This window comes from Uranotaenia lowii, chromosome 3, assembly GCF_029784155.1.
Source record: "Uranotaenia lowii strain MFRU-FL chromosome 3, ASM2978415v1, whole genome shotgun sequence".
Classification (NCBI taxonomy): domain Eukaryota; kingdom Metazoa; phylum Arthropoda; class Insecta; order Diptera; family Culicidae; genus Uranotaenia; species Uranotaenia lowii.
In genome coordinates this window covers 298,510,952-298,531,839 of record NC_073693.1, presented here as the reverse complement: position 1 = coordinate 298,531,839, position 20,888 = coordinate 298,510,952, and the positions used below count along the sequence as shown (strand labels likewise).

Here is a 20,888-nt window from a genome sequence, read left to right as displayed (position 1 = left end):
GCCTCATGAAAACTGCTGTAGTTCATATATTACACATCCAAAAAAATATTTGCCTTATGCATATGAAAGCTGAAGTTAATGCCTACATCATGAAGACAAAAAATATTTTTTTAAATTTTTTTTAATTAAATGGTCACGAAAAGTTCGAAAAAGTGGTCCAAAAAACCTACTTTTCATTCGATTGCTAGTAAATACTGTTTGAGCGATGGTAGAGTTTTAGAAAAAATATGACAACAAACTTTATTAAAATTCTAACATTTTGCTGTCTTTAGATTTTTGATGCAACAAAAATTGAAATTACTGGAATTTTTCAAAGTTTACTACTTTGCGCAATTTTTTTACAAATTGAAATTTCATCTGTTTTTGTGGTCCGCCGCCAGGTTGTACCCGGATTTTCAGTGCTTTTACTTTGTTTGGACCAATCAAAAGTATATTCATTGGAAAGCTAATTTAATCTACATTCTAGTGAGGTGCAACAAATCACACTGTGAGATTTCACAAAAATATGAAAATTATAAACGTAAAATCATTCCTGAATTTCTAGAACTACAAGCACCGCGTCCAGCAAAACGTGTTTGTTTGCTCTCCGAGTAGGTACGGTGGGTGGTGATTTGGTCAGAGAGCGAAGCCGACAGACGAAATAACGATGCGTGTCGTGCATTCCTTCGACAGCAAAATGTTAGAATTTTAAAAAAGTTTGTTGTCATATTTTTTCTAAAACTCTACCATCGCTCAAACAGTATTTACTAGCAATCGAATGAAAAGTAGGTTTTTTAGACCACTATTTTGAACTTTTCGTGACCATTTCATTAAAAAAATATTAAAAAAATATTTCTTGTCTTCATGATGTAGGCATTAACTTCAGCTTTCATATGCATAAGGCAAATATTTTTTTGGACGTGTAATATATAAACTACAGCAGTTTTCGTGAGGCATGTTTTTTTGGATTTTTTATCTTTCATGCTGAATAACGAGAAAACTTGTAACTTTAGCTGTATATAATGTTCTAAGCATATTTTACTGGCATTACAAGGTTTCTATTGATATAAGTTTTATATGAAGTTCATAATAATTCAAACGACTTAAATAGATTTTACTTTTGTGGTGTCAAAATGACAGCAAAAGTCGGAAAAGGGAGTTTTTTGTCCAGGCTTCCAGGGTTCATCCATAAAAAAAAAGTAAAGATGCAATATTGAAGAACTTTTGAATTCATTTAGGGTCCCCGAAGAAATTTTTGTATTTTGAAGCTTCTGAAAAAATTTACAAGCCTTCAAACTTGCAATGGTGTCAAAGTGACACCCAAATGCGGATGAGGGTTAATATTCAAGGTGAGCGACTGTTTTTTAGCGACTGTTTTGATGACTACGAAATAATTTTACTTACGGTTTTTAAAATATCAATGATTCAATTTAGGTTTAAATTTTCTTTAAATTTCGTCGAAATTCTCGTTTTTTCAGACTTGAAATTTAAAGAAATAAAACTTCCATGTTTTTTTCTGAATTCAAAATTACTCGTGGTCTTCAGAAAAGATGATCATTGCACGATTGGGAAAAAAGTGTATAAACCGCGAAGAATTTCAATATCTTCCCTCCATATCTATGAAAATATACTTATCTTTAGTGAAAATGTACTGAGAATCGATCGAACATAGTTTCAAACTCCTCACGAGCTTACGAACGAAGATATAGTGCCTTTTTAACCCATAATTCCTCTATATTTTGTAAACAATCCAGAAAAACAACGGATTTGGATTGAAAAAATTTGAACAAAAATAAACCTATCTTGTGTGATTTTTTCCGAAGAATCGAATGAAGGCTTTTGAGCCACCGAACTCTTCAAAAAATGAAGTTATGGTTGTTTTTACCCCTTCATTTTCCAATTAATTCAGAAAAAAAGCATCTCCGGGCTTGAATTTTTTTTAATCAAATGAGATCTGTCTTGTGTGATTTTTTTCGAGCCACCTCATGCTTTGAAAAATCCAGTTATGGCCGTTTCTACCTTAATCCCCCAAAAAATTTTACGTATAGCAGAAAACTATATTCGGACTTGATAATTTTAACCAAATGTTAACCTTATGTTATGTATTTTTTTCTGAGGAATCGAATGAAGGCTTTTTTAGCCACCGCACGCTTTAGAAAATGGAGCCGTGGCGGTTTTTACCTTCTATTACTCTACATTTTTCAATTCAAGTGCCGAAATGATGATTTCGAGAAAACGGGCCTCAAAGTTTTTTTTCTAAATGAAAATTATTGAATCACTTTTTCTTCTCAATTTTCGATGAAGTGTGTCAAGAGGTGTAAAACGAATTATTCTGAAAGAAAAACTAAAGTTTTTGTGATATTCATGTTAAAACGGCGGTTTTTCATTTTGGTCCCAAAGAAAGACACTTGCACTCCTCTGATTCCAAACAGTATGATCGCATCCTTCTGGAACTTGTATATAAGGAGTATTTTCAGTATGACACTAGCTGTTTTGTTTCTACTCACCCATTTAATTTTCTGCGTTTTTGATCTACAAATTTCCATTCTACTCATAATGAAAGAAGTTTGCAAGTTCTACTTTCCTAATTCCCAGAATATGTAGAAAACTTGCAATCTCTTTTCTTCCTTAATGGATACACAAGAATACCTGCATATGTGTTCATTCATTTGAATCAACTGTTTAGCTGATCGCTTTTTTCCGGTAGAATCAACGTACGCTTTCCCTAGGGTTCGTAGCTTTTTGCGCAAGTTGCGTTCTCAGACTGCCTGATTTTGATGGCATTTTCGGGGTCTTGATGAATTGCCAGTTGACTCTCCAGAAGTGGACTCATCCTCGTTAGTAACTGGTCCAATTATACCAGGCTTCTTTTCTAAAATGTAAATATCCCTTAAAATACTTAATGTTATTTGTTGTAAACTACCTATCGACAACGATTTTTCCGAAGTTTCAGTTTGTTCCGTGGGATAGTATGTGACATCATGATCAGAGCCTGCTAAAAAATCTGAATCCTCTGAGCTTTCATCCGTGAGATTTTTCTTAGATATCAGTACCAACACGTGAAAAGGGTCTATGTTGATTTATGACGTTTCGAGAAAAACGCGATTGAAAATTTTGCAACCTTTTTAAAATCTCTAATTAAAATTCACGTGGAATCTTTCAAGTCTATAGGACCAAAACGATGCGTAGGATCATTCTTAATATGTTTTTATCGATAAAAAGATATTTTCATGGAAAAATAGCTCGCTATTGTTTATAGAACCTAGCTGAAGTATGAATTTTGTCTAAATGGTATATATAACCTTCGCTTTGTACTGTATGTCTTATGTGTGTGAGTGAGATGGAGATAAAATTTCCCCTATTTTTTGACAAACGCTTCTCTCTTTAGGAGTGAAAGAATAGCTCTTCGCATTTTTCCCCTCTTAATGTTTTGCATCTAGACCGTTTGTTTTGTTGTGGAGTAAAGGGTGTATAAGGAATTTTTTTGTGGGTATAACTTCATATTATAGCTATAAACATATCTTTCAGATCCTTTGCTCATACTGCATTTTAAATCTAATGGAAACTGATAAACTAAAACCGGTTTTTGTGATAAGTAGAGCTCATATTGGGCTACCTGAATTAAGTGAAAACCGGTTTTGTTTACTTTGTCACAACCCCCTGGCAACTTGACGTCTCCCATACAAATCGCGTGTGCCACTTTTTTTCTGGTTCTCTGCTGTTCTCTGGTTCTGTCAAATCGAAAATCAAGCGACTTAACATGTCGGAAGGGCGCATATTGAAATATGTTCTCTTTCAATTGATTCTACAAATGAAAAAATTATTTGAATTTCAAAATTTTAGCTCAGTTATGTGTAAAAACTATCTGTTTTCAAAAGTTTAGTCGATGCAAACGACTCACAGACTTAAATCTGTGGGTCATTTATTAGGTCGAAAACTTCTGGACTGATCAAAGTAATCCACTGATATACCGCAGTTTTTTGGAACAATTATCCCTTCCACCGAAACTATTGTGGATAATCGTACACAATAAATGTAAAACAAAAAATTACCACAACAATCATCAAGTGATTTTCATAAACTGCGATACATATGAAAATTTAAGATTGGCAAAACTTTCACATTATAGCAGAACATTTCCTGTTTTATGAAAAAACTGTTCCTATACAATAAATAAATAGGTATATTTTTGAATTTGTATAATAATTTCGGTTGAATCTTTTTTTCATTCATTCGAAAGTTATGAGTTTGCCTGATTCGCACCACATTTGATCATGTGCCCTTTCCAAACTCATGGCACGAAAAGTATGTAAACAAGCGATACACATGCGACAACTGCGATTTTGAATCAGGCACACGAAACTCGCCAGAACTGTCAAGTTGCCAGGGGATTGCTTTGTCATTAACCTTTTTCACGTGTTGGTTCTGATATATTTGCCAAAAAAATGTTGTTTAGTGCGTTTCGTGTCTTCCTTTTATCCTTATTAGGATAAGCTGCCAATCTTATCTTATCATCTACCACCACACATTAGTAGGCCAAGCGTGGTCCGCCCCAACTGTGTTCGTCCGCACTGCAAGTTTTCCCTTGTGGGGCGGACCACGCTTGGCCTACTAATGTGTGGTGGTAGATGCAACTCTATCTGTATCTACCACTTCATAGTAATAGCACTGACCACACTGACATGACACTTAGAACAAAAATTCAACCATTTTCTGTCTAATTTTTTGTTGCAGGTTCGCAATACCGACGGCAGGTGGCGAACCTGAAAAGTTTGACAAAAACTGCCCTGTAGGAAAAATGGTCCTGTTTAGCATATTTATCGTAGAAATTGCGTGTTTTATTTTGAAAGTTGGGTGGCATTTCCTAACTGGGATAACATTTCTTCAAATCGATCGATGCGCACTCTGGAATCGACATTGCGTACTGTTCGAAAAATTATTATTTTTTGTTTTTTTTCTGGAAAAATTATCCAGAAAACGAAATCGAGTGTCCAGTCAGTATGGTCAGTGGTAGTAGACCCGTGAGGAACAAAAATTTGATATGTGATGATATGCTTCTAAATAAATTCTACCCGCTCATTTTCAACATCTTTCATTTCTTCTAACCTTCTATCCACCTATATAAAAATATATCATAATCTTTAGATGTCCCTACTAAAAAGGACATCACTTTTCATCGCTAGGCCGATAAATTAAATCAACAAGTTGTCCATTTAATTGTTTTAAGGATTCAAGTATTGAGTGCATCGTTCATTATTCAAAACTACGATAGACAAAAATAAAAAAGAAAAAGAGGAAAGTGATACTTAAACGCGGAGATCGATAGATTTAAGATAAAGGTATAATTCGATCATATAGTCTAGGTCTACCACAGCCAACACATCTCTCACTGGAACATAAGGTGGTTTACCTCGGGCCCGAAGGGAATCAATCAAATTTGCTCTGGCGATAAGATGGTCCTCACACGACCAAACAATATGCTCGATGTCATGGTAACCCTGACCACAACGACACAAATTGCTGCTAGCGAGATTCACACGATAGAGTAACGCGTCCAAAGCACAATGATTGGACATGAGACGGGAAAATGTTTTAATAAAATCACGACTCAGGTCCAATCTATTGAACCATGGTTTAAGGCTTACCTTTGGGATAATCGAGTGAAGCCACCGACCCAACTCGTCCTCGTTCCATTTGCGCTGCCAGTTGACGAGTGCGTTTTTACGGATCAAAAAGTAAAATTCACTGAAGGTGATTTGACGCTGATAAATTACACCTTCAACAGCACCCACCTTTGCTAACGAGTCGGCCTTCTCGTTGCCATCCTTCTTCATCTTCTGCTTAACAAATGCCCAATGTTTTTCGATAGGGTGGAATTTAGGGCAGTTGAGTAGGTTGATGTCCTTTTCGACAAAATTCACCCCGTTGTCCCGATACCACTGTAGTCCCTCTTTGCTGTAGCTTGCCAAATCGTGCCAAAACTTTACTGGTCCTATGTTAAATCTACCCAAGCAATAAAAAGTCCCATAAAACAGGTACAAAAAAAACGGACTCAGCCCCATCGTTGATATGAAATACGTTCCAAGGAGCTCAAAATTTAAGTTCTTATTGATACTTTCAAGTTCCAAAACAAGTCTTAATAATCTTCTATTCAGCATCCAGCAGCCTTTTTATTCAGCTTCCAAAAAATCGTAAAATGAGCATCTCCCTATCTCAATCAAATGCACCCTTGGCATCGATTCATATCACCTTCTCTTGATTATTTACTATGTTCAGTTTATGGTGTCGCCATGAGGCCACGCCCTAGATTCCAAACTCGACAAATTGCTCAATTGCTTCTTTCCTAAATTTCCCACATATATCGCATCAGAATGGTCACTCAAAATACTAAATTACTTATTGAAAGAAAAACTTACCCGGCTTGGGGATCGAACCCCGACCTTCGTGGTGAGAATCGAACACACTACCGCAAGACCACGCCTGGATGTTGTTCCAACTGAAACTAAAACTCGAAGTGGTGATGTGATTTTGAAAGCACTTCAATGCACTTTTTTGTGACATATACCGTATTTGTTTATACCGAGTGTTGCACTAGTGTTGCACTGGTGCACCACTAGGTGCTGTCAAACTGTTTGTTTATTCGGACAGTGTTGCACTGGTTTTGACCTGGTGTTGCACTGCCATCGGGCGGTGTTGCCCCGAAAATTTTGTCAGTGTTGCGAGAGAGCGTGTGAGTGAGGTAACAATACACTGGCGACGATATGTGTTTATTTTTGTCGGGTACGGTGGAACGCTAATCGAGGGGAGAAAACAAACACGGTAATAGTAAATCCCGTTTTGAGCACTTTTGTGCCATTTATGTAACTTAATTCCCTTACAATAAGTCACATACAACGTACATATTAATCACTTTTACAACTTTCAAGTTCATTAAAGTATACATAAAGTTTACTCAAGGGAATTGGGCAGTTGATTCTCTTTGTCATCCAATATGTAACTTTCAAAGCTTTAATTCAAGTAAATATGTGACTTTTGGTTGATGGGGTAATGTAGGGAAGAAAACGTTTTCTCGGCACTTCTCCTTGTACATTTTGGAGTTCATGATCTTGTTTGTCACAAAAATTTAGGGTTTTCGTCCGCAACTGCAAATACCTTGCCAGATCAAACACTTGAAATGACTTTGAACTTACCGGAGACATCACTCCGACCAGTGGCTTTATAAAATTTTTGTTCAGGAAGCTGCCCAAAATCCATCTTCACGTATGTTTCGTCATCCATGAGGATGCATCCGGGATAACTTCCGGGCACGTCCTTTGGCTTCTACATTTTGCTTCAATGTCCGGTTTGGTTGCTTACTGGCCCGATAAGATCGTATTCGTTAGCGCAGACGTATCTTTCTGACGGTGTACCCACTGACCATACTGACTGGACACTCAATTTCGTTTGTTGGATAATTTTTCCAACAGTATGCAATATCGATTCCAGAGTGCGCAACTTTAAAAAAAGGCAATTTCTACGAGAAAATCGGGCTAAACAGATACATTTTTCCAGGTTCACCACCAACGGTATTGCGAACCTGGAAAATGTGACAAAAAAATTAGACAGAAAATGGTCGAATTTTTGTTCTCAGTATCATGTCAGTGTGATCAGTGGTGCACCGGTCGACATTAAATTTCTTGGAGATGTCATAGTTTGACTGCCCTGGGTTTGCCATGATCGTTCTTAACACCTTCAAATCCAGTTTCTGATCCTTAGTTCAACTATGACGCTTGGTTTGAACCTGCCGATCGATAGTATTCATCTCACGGAAACGTTTGAGAACGATTTCGCGATTTTTAAATCCGACTACGTCGGGTTTTTGACGTGGGTATCCATAATTAATTTTCGTCTTGCGGCTTCCCTCACGTATAACTTTATGAAAACAAAACGAATCGTAATGAAATTTTCAGCACTGATAGGAAACATTCCAAAACAAACATTTTGATATCATAATAAGCCATCAAATGCAATTCCAATTATTCTGTTCCTATTATAAAAAACTTACCAGTCGAGCATTTAAAATAATATTTTTTCCATTTTAAAGAACCTCCCAATGGCATCTATTCAAAGCTAAAACAAATAAACGTATGGGGGTTACTCCAGAGGCTTGAAGGATTTCAAATTCAGTGCTCAGTTTCCGGTCAGAATTATTAAGCAGTCATAAAAGAATGACAACTTCAAATGCCCATTCAAATGCCCCGGTTGTTGTAAATGATTGAGCATCAACAGACAGACAGATAAACAATCGAAATAAATTATCTAACTCGTCGAGATGATTGATGATTACTTTTCCATCCCCCGCAGGCAGGTGCGGTTTTCGAGATTTGACAGTAATTAGTTTCGCCCGCCCAACACCACCCACACAATTCACCGGTTTGCCAATATGCTACAAACTTTCTATCGAGAGGCCCTAGATACTGTAGCTATTACTCATTGAGAGAGAGTGAGGTGTGCAATTAGAAGCGCTGCTTAAATCTCCATCCAGCATCTCTTACTATCGTTCGGCAATCAGAGAAGATGAAGCTAGATCGATTCACAATCACCCGAATCAGCAATCGGATTCTCGGAAGGAACGGCACCGCAGATATCAATGGCACCCCACCGGTGGCCACTTTTTCCATCAACGGTTCGAACGGGGGAGGAGGGCTGAATGGAGGAGGAGGAGGAAATGGAACCGGCGATGATCATTCCGTTTACACCGTCGGCTCCGATTACGACGATAATTACAACAATTTCACCAGGTGAGTGTTCCTTATTTACTTATTCGCTCTTAGAGTGCGTTATCAATGATTAATACTTACTAGACGCATCGCAATCACAATCTCCAGTAGGTATCTAACTTAGATAGGGAGCCGGCACTTAGCTACTTAAATTGCTCGCGCCTCGCGCCTTAAGTAAGTCATTGTGGAATGCGCGGGAAATTCTACCGATACGATTCCCACACCTTATCTTGTTGAACATCTGTAACTGCCTAGTGCCTCTCTATCTGGGATCTGATAGGAATCTCGCGCGCCCCTTTTGAAAAGTGTGAAGATATGTACCGAAGGTATTCCCTTGAGGGGAGAATGACGGAAATGGCCACTCTGGACACTGAGGTGAAATTTAACCCTTCCTAATCTAGGTATTTGTCGTTCCTTAAGTTAAAAAAAAATTATAACCCATTAGATTGCAGGCAAGGTGAAAATTTCATGTTTACATTTTTTTACACCTTTATAACTTGCGCCAGAAATTGCAATAAAAATTTTGGAAGCAATTCATTCATTCCTGAATTAGCGCAACAAGTCCTAATTTTGTAAAGAAATTGGTAACGAAAAACAATTTTTTTTATAAAATATCACCAGAGAGGCCCGTGCGAAGGACCTGTCCATGGAGGGGGCGGGGGGGGGGGGGGTTGAAATTTAGGTTTAGCCAAAAATAGCACCATCATTATCACACAAACTAAAAAAATTAAAATATTTCTGATAAGCTAGTTTCTCAATTTTTGTCATCATAAAGTTTTTGATTTTTCACTTTAATCAATTTTAAAACGCGTTTTTACTTTAATGTGTTGACCTGGGGCGAACAGAGAACCATTAATCAGGGCAAGATGAGCGCTTCTGCCGTATGTTCTAGCAGCGAATTCGACTCGATGAAGTCAACTGAATAATAGAGCTACAGCTTGCTTTGTTTCATCTGACGATTTGGCCTATTGGTAAGGTGTCGGAGAGGTAATCAGTAGACTCGAGTTCAATTCCTGTTCGAGGGGATTTTTTTTTCTCACTCACATGCCATTCATGATTGATTTTTTTGATTGTTACATTATACGGCTAGTAGCATCATCCGTTAAACAAAACACCAGAAACATAATGTATGAGCATGTGTTATGCTCCTACAGTGATTGGTTTTCAGCTTTCGGAAAAAAATTTTAAAATGCATTTTTAAACGTTTTAATCTACTTTTTCAAGTTTCATCCAATTAGGCAATGGACTATTTGAGTATCTGAACACGGAATAATGATGTAATTCACATATTATATTTGTTCTCTATGGTTAAATAAGCGTTTTTCTTAAGGTGGCCATTATGCCCTTTTCTCCCCTACATGAATAACGATCGTTTCAAAGTTATGAATATTTAAATAAGGAAAAATTTATGAGAATTTTAGAAATTCTAAACAAATTATTGAATAAGTCAATACATGTTTAGGTTTGATACAAGTAAAAAAAAAATAAACCAGAAAACGATCAATTTTGTAATAGAACTGATTAAATTTATATCTTGAATTGGTGAAATAACGATTGGTTTGAAAACATTGAAAATCATTCTACCAAAATTACGAAATGTTTTTTGGGTATTTAGGTTAAATGTACAAGTTTTGATCAACTGATTTTAAAAATATATGAGAATACTTAGCTTTAACGTTTTCCGGATACCAAACATCAATAAATGACTCCGAAGGTTTCATTCGTGATTAATATGAGTAGCCAACAGCATTCCAGGCAGACAGGACAAATCAACTTTTGAAATAAGGGTTTGAGATCTCTTGAAAAAATTTCCGTCTTGTAGGGCTGATACAGGGAAAACCTTCGGTTTTGACTTGAATTAACTTCAGCCAAAATTTAACTAGGTTTGAACTTGAAGTTGAATGGTTTCGAAAATTTTCTTGAAAAGTAAAACACGTCCGTCATCGACGGCCACAGCCTACCGAGTCAACATTTTACTATTTTTATCAATAGCTACCAAACTATAAGAGCAAGTTCACTGGTGTTGGGTAAAAGTGGTAGAAATTTTGACATTTTGAAAATATTGCCATGTATAAACGTTTTCAAGATCTGTGGCCTTCAGGTTTTTTTACAACACGTGTTGTATTTTCGCATGCTGTGATGCAAAAATAGCAATATTTCTATCACATACGGCTGAAACAGAAACAGTGATGTAAAAAAAAATACAAAGGCCTAAGATCTTGAAAACATTTTTGCATGGTAAAATTTTCAAAATGTCAGAATTTCTACCACATTTTCCCAACACCAGTGAACTTACTCTAATACGTCGAAGTTCGGAATTCCTCTGATTGTATTCCTGCGAGGGTCATACTGGAACAAATCAACGAATTCCAGGACTCTCTTCTGCTGGTGTTCGTTGATTTCGAAAAAGCATTCGACCGACTTAACCATGAAAACATCTGGGCGGCTCTAAGGCGACGAGGGGTCCCAGAGAAACTAGTCCATCTCATCGAAGCACAATACGAGGCATTTTCGTGCAAGGTCTTGCACGATGGTGTCTTGTCCGAACCAATCCCGGTAACTGCTGGAGTGAGACAAGGATGTATCTTATCACCGCTACTTTTCCTCATCGTAATGGATGAGATTCTGACTGGATCGATCGACTGTGCACCGAACCGAGGATTGCCGTGGAATCCTTTAACAAGGGAGCAACTGAACGACCTTGAACTGGCTGACGATATTGTTTTACTCGCCCAAACACAACCGGACATGCAGAGCAAACTCGACGACCTCACCGAAAGCTCAAAGGCAGCAGGTCTCAAAGTCAATGTCGGAAAGACCAAGTCGATGGAGATCAACACAGGAAATCCCTCCAGTTTCATGGTAGCTGGGCAACAAGTTGAGAAAGTGGAGTGCTTCCAGTATCTTGGTAGCCAGATAACGCCTGATGGTGGTACCAGGAAAGATATCGAAACCCGGATCAGAAAGGCCCGATTTGCGTTTGCGAGTCTCCGAAACATCTGGCGGTCACGCCAGATCTCTCTACGAACAAAAATCCGAATCTTCAACTCAAACGTCAAATCCGTATTGCTGTACGGGTGCGAAACTTGGTGCACATATGCGGTGACGACGCGAAAACTGCAAGTATTTGTAAACCGCTGCCTGCGGAACATCATCCGCGCTTGGTGGCCTGGCAACTGGATCTCGAATGAGGAACTACATCGCCGGTGTCATCAAAGGGCGCTAGAAATCGAGATTCGGGAACGTAAGTGGAGATGGATTGGGCACACGCTGCGAAAAGATGAAAACGAGATTTGCAGAGAGGCGCTTGACTGGAATCCAGAAGGTCATCGAAGAAGAGGCAGGCCCAGAAACTCGTGGCGGCGAAGCCTAGCCGCTGAAATCCGAACTGTCGACGAGAATCTTGACTGGGACCAGGTGAAGACGCTGGCTCCGGATCGTCAACAGTGGAGGTCTTTTACCACGGCCCTATGCACCGGAGGATCGGCGCGGGATCATTAAGTAAGTAAGTAAGAGGGTCTTGACCTATTAAAATATATTTCTAGTACTCCTTTTAAGGTACATAATGTAACAGTAAAATGAATGAAAGTGAAAAAGGCAAACATTCCAATTATTTTTTTTTTCAACTGAAAACAAAATGAATGAAATTCCTCTTTTCGTTTCAAAGATGAAAAATTTTAAAATTTTGAATTCAAAACTCTAAATTTAGAATTCTCAAAGGAATATATCAGCGAAATTATATCCCCAACAGTATGCGCACAACGATTAATTTCACTTAGGTACTACTGAGAATGAAAACTCATTAATAAAAACATGGATCATCTGACGTCAAAAAATGCTCTAGTTGTGCTCGAGAATGGAAGTTTCAAACCGACTGAGATGTAAACATCCGATCGATTCGTGCTAATATTGTATTTAGGTATACCTACTGATATTCGAAACAATAAAAAAAGCATATGCCAAAATAAAGTGTGGGATTTTTTCGTGTTTTGGTGTAATAAATGAAACGAAACTCTGACCTCAAGGAAAGTCTCGCAAGGTTGGCATTACACAATGGGCTGGAATCGACAGGTGTGATTCACGTAGCGATTCTACAAGCTCATATTACTTGTAAAACATCGATTTGCATCTTTGTTTCTGACAATTGATAATTGTTGTTTGAACACGTGCTACCCGTTAACCGAGAAAAAGCCAAAACTATCGAATAGACAACGTTGGTAATTACTGTATAATCGATAAATTTTAAAAATTTTAAAAACATCAACGACCCAACTGATATGCTTATCTTTCGAAATATAAATTAATTGAAAGGATTGCAGTATTCATGACGTAATTTACTTTCTTATTCGACTTAGCCAAATCGTCGTCATCGGAATGTTATCGGTGAGCTAATCACAGATTTTAATGTTGCATTTCCTCGTTATTTTAAAAGTGTTTCCCTCCGCAAATGATAACGATAGTCAATAACTTTCCACCAATTGACTGATAGTGAATAGTTCTTGAGAAATACTATCAGACCCACTTCGTCTACCGTAGTTGTTTCAGTCTGGACTGATGATTCCGGCTGAAAAGAAGTTTGAATAAAGTGGGAGCTCTAAGAACAAATATGAAACCCGCGAGACCCAACCGAAGATCCCTCTTTGAGCGAACGGGAATTTTGGTTGATCCTGCGGCTTTCGTTTGTGATGTGACTAGGTTGATACGAATTAAAAAAAAAACATTAGATCGTTCCTTCAAACCATAGTAAACAAAATTTTATCTTCTCATCTATTCAGAGAACCATTTCCCCGGTTGGAATACTACAGTGCATCGAAGCGAGGACTTAAGAGGCCATCGATCGGTGAACTACATGGCGACCGTGATCGGAAACCGGTAAGTAAAAAAAAGTTCAATAATTGATTTAAAATGTTAAGAAATTAATTTTAAAATACCCTCAACCTTGCATAATGATCAATATGGCGTCGATTTTTTTTTTATTTATTTATTTATTTATTTATTCATACTTGCAAAGTAAGAAAATTTATAAGAAATTTTCTTACTTTGCAAGTATTAATAAATAAATAAATAAATAAATTTCCGGATAAGATCGTACAAGTTCGTTGTTTCGAATTTTTTGCTCGTACTGATTGTACACCACGAGCAAAATCTTTTATTTTTTGTTTCGATAATAGTCATTTTACCATCTTTATGGCATTCGCGATTTTATATCAACATTGCAGTTGGCGGAAAGTTATTGAAAAATTTATTCGGTACAATTGTGTTCGATGTTTACTAACATCTTTCGGTCGATTCTCCTATCTTTTTTATTCGCTTAGATAGAAGCCTAGCCGCTTAGATATTGCCGTGAAGCAGGGCCGTAGGAAGAACTTACTCATATGGGGGGTGAGGGGGGTGGGGACTGGGGTTTTTTTGGTGACTTATTTTTTCTATGATATTTTGCTCAAACAATGCATGAATAAAAAAAAAATATTATATTAAAATACCATTTGATTATTCATTTTTAAGTTCTTTGAGGTTAAATAGAAACTTTTTAAAATACATTCTTAAATCATTCAAAAGATGAAAAGGATTTGTTTATAGAATTCTTTAATAACAAAATAGGAAACTTACTTTCATCGATTGTTGGAATCATAAAATTTGCAACAAAATCTAGTGAACTTAGCTCAAGATTGCCAGATGTTCTCCCGCACGTATCCGGTCTATTTTATTTAAAACCTGGCAAAATTCGGGCATTATAGTTCCAAATTTTCATGCCAAAATCCAGGCAATATCTGGAAAATTTGAACAAAAATTCAAGAACTATCCAACAAAAATTAGGAAAAATGCATTTGAATAATTATTTTTCCATCGGAAAACATAACCAGATTTTGAATCATAATTCAGGCTCCCAATAAATCGTTTATGTTTATTTCAATAAATGTAGTGTTGAGGATTCAGGGGGTAGCTTACCGGGTTCAATTAGATCGGAGGCTTTACCATTTGCTGCTTCCGCAGCAATCAACAGCAACAGCAGCGGGTGCACCTCGGGTCGGTCAATCGATTAGCGCTGATGGTTGGTTGGCTCGCAGCTTCTCCACTGCCGACGGGTCGGGAGGAAAGAATTGTTGCACTCGATTGTTTTAGTCCACACGCAATTCACGGCACAATAAACGCTGATCAGGTTTTCGGATGCGTTTAGAAACACAAAATAGACGACCGATTTACAAATAAAACACCACTTTATTACTTCTACAACTCGACCGACGGTACAAAACAACACGTAGTACGGAGCTGATGTTGCCACTTCGAGATTTATTTCAGACTGGTTTATGCTGACTTGTTGTTGTTGTTGTATCAGCTGGTTGGTGAGTTACCGTTTCAAAACAATTCATCCGGTAACTCACTGCTATGCTATTTCTTACACTAGGATGGTTCAATTTTTTACGTTTGACATTTAACAAAAAATAATTATAGAAATTTTACACTAACTATAAACTAGAGATATTTGACTTCTGTAACGATGATTCGTGTTACTTTTCTTAACATTATTTGGAAAAGTATTGATTTTAGGTTTGGTAATAAACATTCCGGCCACCTTGAAATGGCACGGACATTTCAACACTGCTTCGATATTATTGAGGAGCCTTCATCGATTTCCTTCATCTTCGACTGCGTGGACCAACAGGACGCATCATGGCACCAGGAGAGCAGGAGGAGCGATTGGTACTGGGCGGTACGGACACCATCTGGAGCTTTGCTTTCTGGAACAAAGAGGAACCCAGTAGACCAACAAACATAAAATAAAATGATTGGAACCGCAATCACCTGGTGCTAATGGTTTTCATACAGGAGCTAACTTAGAGTGTAGCTCTACTCATATAAGCTGCGACCACCGACTACTGCTATCAATAAGCCAGTGCTAGGAATCCGATGGGAGGAGATGTCCACCACACGAAGCCGGAAATGATGAAGTGCGACCACACTTGGAGCGTTGATTTCTGCGGAGCAAGAAGGAACCCAGTAGCCCAACAAACAAAATAAGGGGGTATTGGAATGGCAATCACCTGATTTTCAAAATTGATATACAGGAGCTAACTTAGAGTGTAGCTCTACTCATTCAGGCTGCAATCTGCGACTACTGGTTCTGGGAGGTCCGCAATATACAGGCGGAGACGACGACAAGTGGTTCTGGGAAGCAAAAGGGAACCAAGTAGACCAACAAACAACGTTTAAAAATATTGGAACCGCAATCACCTGATCCATGAAATTTCGTACAGGAGCTGTCTTAGAGTGCAGCTCTACTCATTGGTTGTTTTCAGGAACTGCGGTGACCGGTTCTCCAACGGGCTGCTCATCAGCTGGATTGGGTTCGGGTTGTTCTGGTACGGGTAACAGAGCAAGTTTGTTGACACACCTGGAAACGACATCTCGCTTCGCAGTGCGTAAGGTGACCACTCGTACGACGCCGTCTTTCCCAGGATGAACGGCTGTGATGATCCCTAGTGGCCATTGGGCTGGCGGAAGCAGATCGTCTTGGATGATCACCATTTGGTTGGGCTGGATTACAGTTGATGGTCTACGGTGCTTGGTGGCTCGGGCTTGAAGCTGCTGCAGATATTCTGGGTACCATCTACGCCAGATTCGTTGGAACCGTTTCTGCGTGAGCTTCCAATGCGACAGTTGATTGTCCGGAACAGTTGCGACGTCTTCTTCGGGTGGAGATCGCAGGCTTTCACCGACAAGGAAATGTCCAGGTGTCAGGGCTTCCAACTCGTCGGATTCGGTTGGCATCGGAATCAAGGGTCTGGAGTTCAGACACATCTCCACCTCGGCTAGTAACGTCGTCATGTCTTCGTAGGAAATGTTGGAGTGGCCTATTTCTCTCAATAGATGGTGCTTCGCTGATTTCACTGCTGCTTCCCATAGACCTCCGAAATGGGGCGATCGAGGTGGTATGAAATGCCACGCAACTCCAGATTCTGCACACCAATCCAGGATGTTCTTGCGTCCTCCGTGTTCGGTTTTCAGCATCTGGTAAATTCTGTGCAACTCGTTGTTTGCACCTCGGAACGCAGTGCCATTGTCGCTGTGGATCTCGTGGGGAAAGTTTCGGCGGGCAGAAAATCGGCGAAGAGCAGCGATGAAGGCCGGCGTGGAGAGATCAGACACCAACTCGATGTGAACGGCACGTGTGGTAAAGCAAACGAAGATGCAAACGTATGCCTTCGTTGGGCCTCGGTTACGGACGAGAGACTTGATGTAAACTGGTCCGCAATAGTCCACACCAGAAACGGCAAACGGTCTTCGGGGCGCAACACGGGACGTAGGCAAATCTGCGATACTTTGCTGGATCATCTTTGGTCTGCATCGGAAACATTTGTGGCACTCATGGAATGTGCGGCGCACTAGATTGCGTCCACCAATGATCCAGTACTTTTGACGGATCGTGGCGAGCATTAGTTGTGGGCCGGCGTGAAGTAAATTCCCATGATAATACTTCGCCAACAGTTTTGAAAGTGGGTGTTTCGCGAGCAGAACAACTTGATGTTTCGTAGCTTCCGGAACGGTTGCGTTGGCCAGAACTCCTCTAATCCGAATGATTCCATCTGATTCTAGTTTTGTACGGATGTACTTCAACTGCGATGAAGACGGAAGACGACCGGACGATGCTAGAGTGGCTAACTCCTCAGGAAAACACTGTTTCTGGGCAAGACGACACAGTGTCAAATCTGCTTCTTGCAGATCGGCGGTGGTAAGCGCTTGGAATGGGTCAATTTTCGTCTTCCGTGCAGCTGCTTTCAACAAGCGGAAGTATCGCATGCAGTGAGCGATGGAGCGCCTGAGTTTTTGGTAACTGGAGTACATTCCAAAGATACGATCTGCAAACTCGTCATCCTTCACGACAGCTGGAAGCGCGGCAACTGGAACTCTCATTTCACTCGTCGAACTGGTTTGGCAGGCTGACAACTCGGTTCGTGGCCACTGCGAAGGCGGTAACTGGAGCCATGGAGATCCAGTCCACCAAAGCGGATGATTGACGAGCTCAGGCGGACTTATTCCACGGGACAGAACATCGGCTGGATTCGATTCTCCGCGAACATGCAACCACAAATCTACATCGGTCGAATTCTGGATCTTAGACACTCGGTTGGCCACAAATGTCTTCCAGCGATTGGGCGGTGATTGTAGCCACTGAAGAACCGTCGAGGAATCAGTCCAGAAGAACACTTCGGCAGGCAACTTGAGAGCACGGTTGACCTTCTCGGATAGGCTGACAGACAGAACGGCTCCACAAAGTTCCAACCGAGCAATGCTGTGGTGGCTTTTCAGCGGTGCGACCTTGGACTTAGATGTCAGCAGTACGACACGGACGACTCCATCACATTCCGACCGAATGTAGCAGCAGCTGCCGTAGGCCTTCTCCGACGCATCCGAAAAGAAATGCAACTGAAAGGATGTGGCATTGGCGGAAGACACGTATCGAGGAACTTGGATCGTGGCGATGGTATCCAGCGTGCTATGAAACTCCTTCCAATCGGCCTGGTACGACGCTGGTAGTGGGCGATCCCATTCGAAAGATTCTCCGTTCTCTGTTCGAAGTCCCCACAAACGCTGCATGAACAGTTTGGCGACGGTAATAATCGGTCCAACCAAACCGAGTGGATCGAAGATCTGGGCGATGTACGACATTATCTTGCGCTTTGTGAGAACTGGAGCTGGCAGGGGCAATTGGACTCGAAAACGTAGAACGTCAGACCTTGTTTCCCAAACAAGTCCGAGCGTAGAGACAGCCTGATCGTCCTGCAGGCTGTGGATTGCGGATACGGCTAAATCTTCTGGAGGAATACCTCGAAGCGCTTCAGGAACATTGGATGCCCATTTCTTGAGTGGTAAACCGGCAGAAGCAGCTAGAGCGGATGCTTCTCGGCGGAGTTGAACGGCGGATTCGACATCTTCGGCACCAGTCAAACAGTCGTCAACGTAGAAGTCGTTCTTGAAAACTGGGGTGGCAACTGGAAAACGACTGACTTCATCCTCAGCGAGACGTTGTAAAGCGCGCGTGGCCAAAAATGGTGCTGAAGCGAAACCGTACGTCACAGTCTGCAGCTCAAACGTTGCGAGAGGCTCTTCAGGACTTTGGCGCCAGAGAATGCGTTGGTACGTACAGTCGTCTAGGTGCAGTTGTATTTGGCGGTACATCTTTTCAATGTCGGCTACGAGTGCGATTGGGTGGGTTCGGAAGCGCATAATGATCGACAGTAGATCGTCCTGGATAGTAGGTCCCACCAACTGCATATCGTTGATGGAGTAACCGGTTGATGTCTTGCACGAAGCGTCAAAAACAACACGGACTTTGGTGCTTGTGCTTGACTCCTTGAAGACTGGATGATGTGGTAGATAGCAGTGGGGGACAGAGTCGTCTACTGGATCAGTCAACTTAATCATATGGCCCAAACGTTCGTAGTCGGCCATGAAACAAACGTAGGCTTCTCGAGTGGCAGGATCTCGCTTAAGTCTCCTCTCTAGACTTTGGAAGCGGCGCTCGGCGATGGATCTTGATTCACCAACACGTACCAGGGGGTCACTAGTGAGTGGCAATCTAACTACGAAACGACCGGACGAATCGCGAGTGGTGGTAGCACTGAACACTTTTTCACACTTGATTTCTTCAGCTGACAGAGCTTGGGACGGCAACAAAGATTCGAGTTCCCAGAACCTTTCGATGGATTGTTCTAGGTCTCGATCGATGGTCGTAAGATGGCATAACCGGGGTGTTACGGAGGAATTTATCGGAGCCGATCCGGATACAGCCCATCCAAAAACAGTCTCCACTAAAGTCGGCATCTCATTGCCGAGGGAAATCTTGCTGCCGCCGTGAAGTTCGTGGTACACTTCTCCGCCAACGATGAGGTCAATGTCCGCAGGAATAAAGAAGAGTGGATCAGCCAGGTCGACATCAGGTATTTTCCAAGCAGAAACATCAATTTTCACAGTCGGTAGGCAGACTGTTGGCCTTTTAAGGATAAGAAAATCTAACTCCGTTGCGTACTTGGTTACGGTTGAGCGAATCTTTGCAGTTAACTGGCGCTTGATCTGCTTGGATGACTCACCAATCCCTGATACAGCTATGTCAACGGTAGAACGGCGGAGATCGAGAGTGTTGGCCAACTTCTTCGTCATAAAGCTGCACATGCTAGCGGAATCAAGCAGCGCTCGCGCCGGAATTTCCTTCCCTGTACTGTCAACCACCAAAAGCATTACTGTTTCTAACAAAACTGTACTGTTCGTTGCCTGTACAGTCATACAAACTTGTTGGCTCGAAGAAGATGGTTGCGGATCTGAATCTGGAGGAGCGGTACTGCGCTGCGGGGCTGGGAGTGGCGGATTCGACACAAAAGAAGTTGGTTTCGGTAGCGAATTGAAGTTGGTGGTCTTGATTGCATCGTGGAGGAGAGAATGATGCTTTCCATTGCAGAAACGGCAAGTGTGTCGGGAGGGACAGGATCGTGATAAATGGCCGGAATTAAAACAATTCCAACACAATCGATGGGATGTAACAACTTGACGACGGTTGATGGGAGAGAAACTGGCGAATTTTCTACAGCGAAACAGATGGTGTCGTTCAGAACACACTACGCACACGGGTAAATCGGGTTTTGGATCAGACGCAACAGGATTGGCCACTAATCGGAACGCCTTCTTCGGTTGGGATCCCGTCATCCTCGCTGGAATCGTTTGCAGGTTGCGCTGCTCTTCTGAAACGATCGTCTTCAGCATCATTGCTCGAGAATAAAGGAAATCGATCAGCTCTTGATACGTGATGTCTCTCAATTCGCTTGTTTTCTCCTCCCAGGCTCGAAGTGTCGTTGGATCCAGCTTGTAGCACAGTAGATTCACTAGCGGAGTATCCCAGTAACCTACCGGCTCACCCAGTTTAGCCATGGCCTTCACATGGCGATCAAAGTCATCCGTCAATGCATGGAGATCCTTCGAAGATTCTTTCCTCAAAGGTTGGAGGTCGTACATAGCCCTGAAGAGCTGTCGTTTCAGGTACCGCTGGTTATCATACCGCTTCATCAGCGCGTCCCAAGTTATAAGATAGTTGTCAGCCTCAACGTTCACGGACTCGAAAGGTTTCTTGGCTTCGCCTTCCAAACTCTGAAGCAGGTA

The 20,888-nt window shown here is 40.8% G+C and overlaps 1 protein-coding gene across 2 annotated transcripts in view; it reads left to right on the top strand.

Annotated features, from left to right (window-relative positions):
* Positions 1-20,888, top strand: part of LOC129757558 (bumetanide-sensitive sodium-(potassium)-chloride cotransporter) — a 46,550-nt gene that overhangs the window by 1,956 nt on the left and 23,706 nt on the right. The window contains exons 2-3 of one of the 2 annotated variants that reach the window (XM_055754833.1): positions 8,323-8,759; positions 13,514-13,610. In XM_055754833.1, coding sequence (XP_055610808.1) covers positions 8,536-8,759; positions 13,514-13,610 — 321 coding nt within the window. In that variant the 5' untranslated portion in view covers positions 8,323-8,535. Of the gene's footprint in view, positions 1-8,322; positions 8,760-13,015; positions 13,434-13,513; positions 13,611-20,888 lie in introns of those variants that run through there. The other variant, XM_055754834.1, reaches the window with a different exon arrangement.